The sequence below is a fragment of the Diplotaxodon limnothrissa genome, linkage group LG16 (genome assembly GCF_057381915.1).
Source record: "Diplotaxodon limnothrissa isolate DT_005_m linkage group LG16, D_limnothrissa_male_GT1.1, whole genome shotgun sequence".
NCBI classification, from domain to species: Eukaryota; Metazoa; Chordata; class Actinopteri; order Cichliformes; family Cichlidae; genus Diplotaxodon; species Diplotaxodon limnothrissa.
This window is the reverse complement of record NC_140611.1, coordinates 38,663,680-38,670,976: the sequence shown is the minus strand read 5'-3', so window position 1 is coordinate 38,670,976 and position 7,297 is coordinate 38,663,680. Positions and strand designations below refer to the sequence as shown.

At 42.9% G+C, this 7,297-nt stretch overlaps 1 protein-coding gene across 1 annotated transcript; it reads right to left on the bottom strand.

Moving 5' to 3' along the window:
- Positions 1 to 1,024: 1,024 nt before the first annotated feature.
- Positions 1,025 to 5,767, bottom strand: umps (uridine monophosphate synthetase). The gene is made up of 10 exons (XM_085374377.1): positions 5,413 to 5,767; positions 4,622 to 4,775; positions 4,150 to 4,274; positions 3,853 to 4,040; positions 3,657 to 3,748; positions 3,361 to 3,521; positions 3,164 to 3,281; positions 2,893 to 3,068; positions 2,689 to 2,803; positions 1,025 to 2,236 (listed from the first exon to the last, which is right to left on the bottom strand). The coding sequence occupies exons 1-10, from the start codon at positions 5,560 to 5,562 to the stop codon at positions 2,058 to 2,060; spliced, it is 1,458 nt and encodes a 485-aa protein (XP_085230503.1). The 5' UTR covers positions 5,563 to 5,767; the 3' UTR covers positions 1,025 to 2,057.
- Between the last annotated feature and the right edge of the window lie 1,530 nt (positions 5,768 to 7,297).

The following is a 7,297-nucleotide window of genomic DNA, read 5'->3' as shown; positions in this document are numbered from 1 at the left end:
TCAGTGCTGGTGTCACAGCGCATATTAGCACACACAGAGTTTTTAATTACATGACCAAACGACCTACACTGGGCATGTGAGAGACCTGACTGTTTGACTGTGTCCATCTAGACATTCTTTGACATCATATGGGTGACGAGGTGACTGCGCATCACAGCAGTTTGCATTATGGGAAGAAGGAAAGCCAGCACAAGAAGCGTGATGTTCCATGGCACGACGTACGCTTCCACATGGGGAAAAAAACATTGTGGTTTCCAAAAAAAGAAAAATTCAAAAAGACTTCAAGGTGTTATTGTGGCCTCCAAATTCCCCACATTTTAATCTAAACGGACATCTGCAGGGTTTTTCCTGCCTCAAAATGGGCCTTTGCATACTGACGGTGAACGTAACCACAACCAGGTCACATATGATTAAGACAAGAGACACTTTATTTAAATGCAAGTCTCTGCATTTGCCTGTTTTTTATAACCATATGACACACACTGTTTCCATGCTTTTATTTGATGGCTTAGTAAGAGAAACCCTTTTCTAAATTATTATTATTGGTGAAGTTACACTTGGGGAAGTTTAAAACCAGTGGGCACCATTTCTTTTGTATGCAGGAACCGTCACCTGTGAGAGGAACTGGAAAAACCCGTGAGAGTCACAGAAGCACCACCTTCGACTTTGAGGACAACAAACAGGGATCATCATCAACATCATCTCTGTGCTCTAAACAATGGCATATTCATGAATGATTCCTCTTCCTGAAATGCATTTCTTCGTCCTACTTATTTACAGTTACTGTTCTTACAGTTCATTGAAAAAGAATTTGCCTGTGGTGTGAAAACCATCTGCAGAGGTGAAAAGCATCAAAAGAATAAAACTACTGACTCTAATATGAAGCTCCTTTATCTCATGTAGTGCCTGCCCTGCAACCGCCGTGGCTCCAAGGCACAAGCTAGCTAATGTCTTTAGAAAGAAGAGTCATAAATTTATATAAAGATCATTTATTTATGTATGTGAAACGATAAGGACGGCAGACAATAGATCTAATAGAGACAGGTATGAGCTCCATTCAGCTTTCCCTCGTCCAAGTCACAGTAATCTGAGGTTAATAATCAACTAATAACCAAACAAGTGCAGGGGTTAAAACACTGTTGAGCGGGTCCGTAGTACCTAAAATTAAGTATTTCCCAAAATCAAGAGTTAAATCATCATTCAGTTTGTTCAGCACTGTTCAGCGCTGTGACTAACTGCAAAATCCACCAACAGTACACGCAGGTGCAGTTAAAAGGCTCCTTCATGGGATTTACGCTGTTTGTGAACACGTGAAGACTAATGAAGAACCTCTGTGAATTAAAAATGCCCTGAACTTGAAGCTTGAAATATTACACAGCGTCCTTCTTCTTCTTCTCCAATTCAGGGTCACGCAGGGATTGGAGGGTATCCCAAGTTTGTGGAGTGCGGGAGGAAGTCGGAGAGAACCCCTGGAAGCCCAGAAAGAAGGAACAAACCCCAAACAGAGCCCCCTGCTGGCTGGTGATTCAAACGCAGGAGACAGAGCTCACAGTCACACCACCCCCACAAAATATTGTAGCATTTCTATCTAGTGTTTTAGCACTGATATAACAGCATGCAAGGGGTGGTGGTTTTGTGACATACACAGAGCTACTTTTTCGTGCTGTAAGAGACATCCTGCACTATTTTAAGTGAATCTCCATTTCGAAATCGTCACTGTAGTACTCAGACCGGAGGAATGACCTCAATCCATTATTTAAAACCAACTACTGAAACCTGATCAGAAAAAACATTGAGATTAGAAATCAGTTCAAGTTGTGCAACAAATTTAAAAGGAATGAATCACAAACATTTAAAGCAGCAGATCAACAGTAAAACGCACACCTGCCAAGAACACGCTCCAAGTGTCAAACACTGTAGTGTTGCACACTGATGTGGCAGTGATACCTGAAGTGAACGGTAGCGTGTGCATAATTACACGCTGCCTTCAAAACACTCTGATCAGCTGCACAGGTCCTCGTCACAGGTGCACTCTGAAACTCGAGTCAGAGAGTTACTTAGATGCTGCTCTGGCCCACTCTCTTTCTGTAAGCATCCCAGCCCGACTTCCTGTACAACTCCGCAGCTTCCACCCTATCAGAGGCTGCCAAAATGCCTCGTCCCACGATGATGACATCAGAGGCTTTGCTGTAGATAACTTCCTCTGGAGTGGTGTACTGCTGGCCCAGCAAATCTCCTGTAAGGGGGGAGGGAGGCCGAGAGAAGGGAAAGTAGGTTTAGAGGAGACTGATACAGACTTTGGGAGATCAGCAATAGCAGGGGCGGCACTAGTTTCATGTACTACAGCACCACCCTGTGTTAGAAATGAGTCATGGCACCATAAAGAGGCAAAAAGCGGAGTGCAAGGCTGCCTGAGGTGCAGTTTGGCCTGAACTTTATAAAAACCTCGAACGAGTTAACACAACTCTCTGAATCTCCTGATGGGACGTGTGCGATTCCTCGGGTTACAACAACAAGGGATGTAGCACTGAGTGCATGCACTGTGTATCTTCAGTAGGGTGGATTTCATATAGACAGTGCATTCACAACTCACTTCGTAGTTCTTTTAGTATGATGAATATAAGTGGAAAAAATGATGATAAACAAAGAAACGTCAGCTCAAAGTTCAGTAAAAGCTGTCAGACTTACCTCCAGCCTGCATCTGCACCCCGGGGGTCATGTGGATGAACTCTGGCCTCTCTGTGAGTTTAGTGCCACAGATAAACCCAATCACAAAGTCCGAGTGCTCCTCTGCCATTTGCACCTATGAAAACACAAAGCAGCTGTAAACTGAAAAGAACACAAAGCACATGTAAACAAACTTAGAAGAAGAGCACACAGAAATGAGCTCACCACAGCCTTCGTGTATTCACCAGCAGCCAGCGATCCCTGGGAGCTCATCTGAGCTATGAGCAAACAGCCTCGGGCCAGAGGCTTCCCTACAGCGCTCAGACCTTTCACCACTCCCAGCCCCGGCACTGCGTGGGCATTCACTATGTGGGACCACGATGAAATCTGGTACAAACCACCTGGAGAAAAGACAAGATCACAGCGTTCGACTACTTTGGAGACATTTTTAAGTCACTTTGAATTTACACGACCAAAAGACGTGAAATCGTCTCACCCTCATACTGATGCTTGACTGTGTTCCCGATGTCAGCGAACTTGCGATCTTCAAAGATAAGAAAGTTGTGCTTTTCTGCCACGGCCTGCATTTTCTGAATAAAGGCTAATGTGTAGTCCTGTTAACACATATGGAAAAAAACCATCAGTTTGTTTGTTGCATGTACAGATTTGAGGTTTTAGTTGATCCCGCTGTACCTGGAGGATGTCTACGTGGGTCTTCAGCATGCAGATCTTTGGACCGAGCGACTCGGCCAGCTGGAGCAGCTCATCACTGCTGGTTACATCAGCAGACACACAAAGATTGGACTGTTTCTCCTCCATAATCTTCAGCAGCTTTGATGCTAGAGGATGGATGTCTGCAGACAACAGAAGGAAAAGAAAATGAGAAAAGAAAAGAGCAAGAGCAGACACAGCACGTGTGTGGAGCTCAGTGAAAACACCACCAGTCTCTGTTTTGACGTGAAATAACTAAATAATTTAAGACTACATACTTGGTAACTTGGCTCTTTCTGAATAACTGAGCTCCAGCTTCTGTTCCACACACAGCTTCTTGCTGGCTGGAGAGTCTGTGCCATTCTTGGGCCTGAGAGTGAGTCAAGGTGACAGTTTCACCAGACAGTTTCTAGATTGTAGCGTAATGCAAGCAGACACACCAGCTACACCGGGAAAACATCTGGAGAGTTGTACCTGAAAGTGTTGTTGTCCCGGATGAACTCGAGGACAATCTGGGCGGTTTGGGCGTCGATGCGTTCGGCTGCCTGCAGCACACGGAGCAGCTGAGATATGGAGATGATGGGATGGAGCTTGATTCCCTTTGATGCCAACATCTCCACGCCACCTTGCTCTCTGTCCATTAGCACAATTGCATCCGTCACCTTGAATAAAAACATGTCAGAGGTCATTCTTGTGTATTGCTGTTCTTGATGACATCAGTACAGCGTAACTATGATATTATTATCTTTACTGTAAGGTTAGATTCTGGACCTTCAGTCCCTCTTTGTAGAGCACTTCGGCAGTCTCCAGGATGCTGGTGCCGCTGGTCACCGTGTCCTCAATGATCAGGCACGTATCCCCCTGACGGAACGACCCCTCCACCAGCCGTTTGGTTCCTGAAGCAGAGATACAGAAGGCAAATACTGAAGGACAAACTTACAGTAATTCTCAAACTATGAAATATTAACCAACAATACAGCATGCAAGATGAAGCATGCACTTTCTTGCTTTGCATTTTATTTTTTAGGTTTGGTTTACGCAGGTTCTGTACCATTGAACTGGGATTTCAGAGAGTTTAATGTCTGCCTACACCGGACACCTGTGTATTCATGCACACCTCAGCGGGGGTACTGCCTGAGGCTTCAGGTTTTTCAAACATCTGGACAGCAAGTTTAATCAGAGCCTGTAGTGGCAGCATTGTTTTTTATTTTTTTGAAAACCTGATCAGCTGAGAGCGGCTCACCGTAGTCCTTGGCCTCCTTCCGCCTGATGAGCATGGGCAGTTCATGTCGTGAGCAGATAATTGTGGCCAAAGGCAAGGCTGTGTAAGGAACCCCACACACAGAGTCGAACTGCAGACCCTCTTCCTGCACTCGCTCGTAGATGAGATTTGCCACCTGGAAGTAAAAAACAGTAGTTTGGGTCTGTTGTCAGAAAAAAAGACCAGTTTAGAGTGATGTGTTGCGGATGATGAACTTCTAATAAAATGTTAAAAAGCTGATACAGTTAAATGACCGGCTGTTTACGGCTGAATGGTTTGAAACGCTCATCAAATCAAATCAATTTATTTATATAGCACTTTTCACAGGATAAAAACCACAAAGTGCTTCACAGTAATATAAAACAGAAATACATAAAATACATTAACAATAAAACACACAGCACAAATCTAATTAAAAGCCAATCTAAATAAATGAGTCTTATCCTGAGTGACTTGAAGAGCGGTTTTGCTTCAGAAAGCTGCTGATTCCTGTAACGATTATTGAGGCTGGAGTGAGTGATTAGCTGGTGAGAGGTCCAGTCTTATCTGTTTTAACTGTTATTTTCCGTGAAAGGAGGGGATCCCTGAAACTCAGTCATTGTGTCTGCTGCATTACCGTGAAATAAACCACGTGAGTATGAATATTACACAGGAACTGACGAGTGCCTACACAGATACTTTTGCCTTTAAAAAGTGCATCCGGCAGACGTTTCGTGTGTCCGGTATCGCTTTAAGCTGTTCTGTTCTGCAGTCACGAAGACAGCACGTGTTACCTGGTTCATGAGCGCGGGGTGGGACACGAGCACCCTCAGGTCGATATAAATGGGTGTCATCAGGCCGCTCTTCAGTTTGTATTCCCCGAACTTCACTCCGTTCACGTCGTGGAGCTTCAGGATTAAACTATCAATTGAAGCGCCGTCCATTCTCTCCGTATTTACGAGCTTCGGCTGCACTTTCACTCGTCCTCAAAACTTGCTCGTCCAATTCGCGCTACCCCAGTTACGGTAACACAAAAACTTCCGCTAAACCTTTCAGAATAAAAGCGTCAATGTCCGTTTTAAGAGCTTTTAATGTTTACAGATCAAATGTCGCGTAGCTCAGTGAAGAAACGTGAAGAAGCCTGGTAGCAAGAATCGTTGTTTGTGAAAGTTCAAAAATGAAGACTCGAATAAATAACGTTGCGACAGGCTGCTGTCCAGCCTCTCAGCTGTGATAGGCTCCAGCACATCCAGAAGAAGACGTATGGATGAGAAAAGTACGCCCTAACCGGAAGTAAATACCCGCGTCAGCGTAATAGCCCTTCAAAATAAAAGCACAGACCTCCGCCATGCTCATAAGCCATGTATTCAAAAAATAACGTCAAATCGATTTGGTTGGTGAAAACATATTGTATGTTTTATTATCTTTTAACTTTAAGAGTTTCGGTCATAAAAGGGCTTCCTGCAAGCCCATGATTCCAGGGGCGGATCGAGAAAGGTGGCATGGGGTGGCGTGGGGTGGGTGGTGCCACCCTAAAATGATCTCTTGCCACCCCACGTGCCACCCTAGTTTTGCATATGACAGTTTTATTTATTAAAATAAGATAGAATTAACACTTTGAGCGTAGTTACAGTTAACAGTGAACATAAATTCTTAAACTGAATATATTGCTCTGTGTTACCCCCTTTTGTTTTCAGTAGCAAGCGATGCTTATGATAGTAAGAATACACCAGTTTTTAAAGTCAGCAGTGAGACAGCAAGCGAGTGAGAGAGAGAGAGAGTTTTGAGATGTGGGAGATTTGTGACGTTCAGCGTGGAGTGTGTAGTTAGCGTGTTGTGTAGTCGTTGTTTTGTTTTGTGTGTCAGTGAGGGCACTTACGAATGTCACAAAGGCAGATTGCAATGTAAACACTGTCTCTAGGTGGAAAAGAGAAGTGATACACCTGCTGTTATCGGGCCTACAGGGTTTTGGTCTGTGGTGTTCTTCTCTGTCTTGTGGCGGACAAACATTTTTTTTTACTGGCACAAATAATTTGTGTTATTCTTATTGCGACACCTGATTGTTCTCTCATTTTAGTTATTGTAACATTTTTAAATGGCTGTACAATAAAAAAAAAAAAACGCTACTAGGATTTTATGTTTTTTGTGTGATTTCAGATCAGTTGCATTAATACAGTATGTCAATGAAAAAACAACTAAATTCAGACCCGTGAGGTTGAGCTATAAAGAATGATACCAAGCAAGGCAGGGGAAACAATAAAATAAAGCAATTTAAAGGTGAAATACAAATGTAAAATCAAAAATGGCCAGTTATATTTTGGACCTCAGAGGGTTAACTCAGCAAATCATGAAAAATTAGGCTTAAGTTTTTGTTCATGACAGTGCAGATTTCTGACATGGTGTATAAATTTAAGCATGTAACAATTTGATTTTTTTCTAACAAAAAAGTATGAAACGCAAGTGAGACTCTTTGTAAACGAACCGCCCCATAGCTTTGTGGATTTTATACTTCTTAGGCTACATATTATATATTTATTATACAGGCTGTACAGTACATAAGATCAAAATCTGCATGTTTTATGTAACTAAAGCGTTTAATTATGTGAGCTGCAGAAAATAATAATAAACTATATTTATATGAAAAATGCGTTTACTTACTGCATTTGAATTATTGTAACA

Bases quoted from the DNA above. Each gene is read 5' to 3' on its own strand.
- umps (XM_085374377.1), bottom strand. From the start codon at position 5,562: ATGGACGGCGCTTCAATTGATAGTTTAATCCTGAAGCTCCACGACGTG. The intron at 4,275-4,621 runs GTGAGCCGCTCT...TCTCTGCTTCAG, and splicing joins GAAGGAGGCCAAGGACTACG to GAACCAAACGGCTGGTGGAG. The intron at 2,804-2,892 runs GTGAGCTCATTT...GTGTTTTCATAG, and splicing joins GTGAATACACGAAGGCTGTG to GTGCAAATGGCAGAGGAGCA.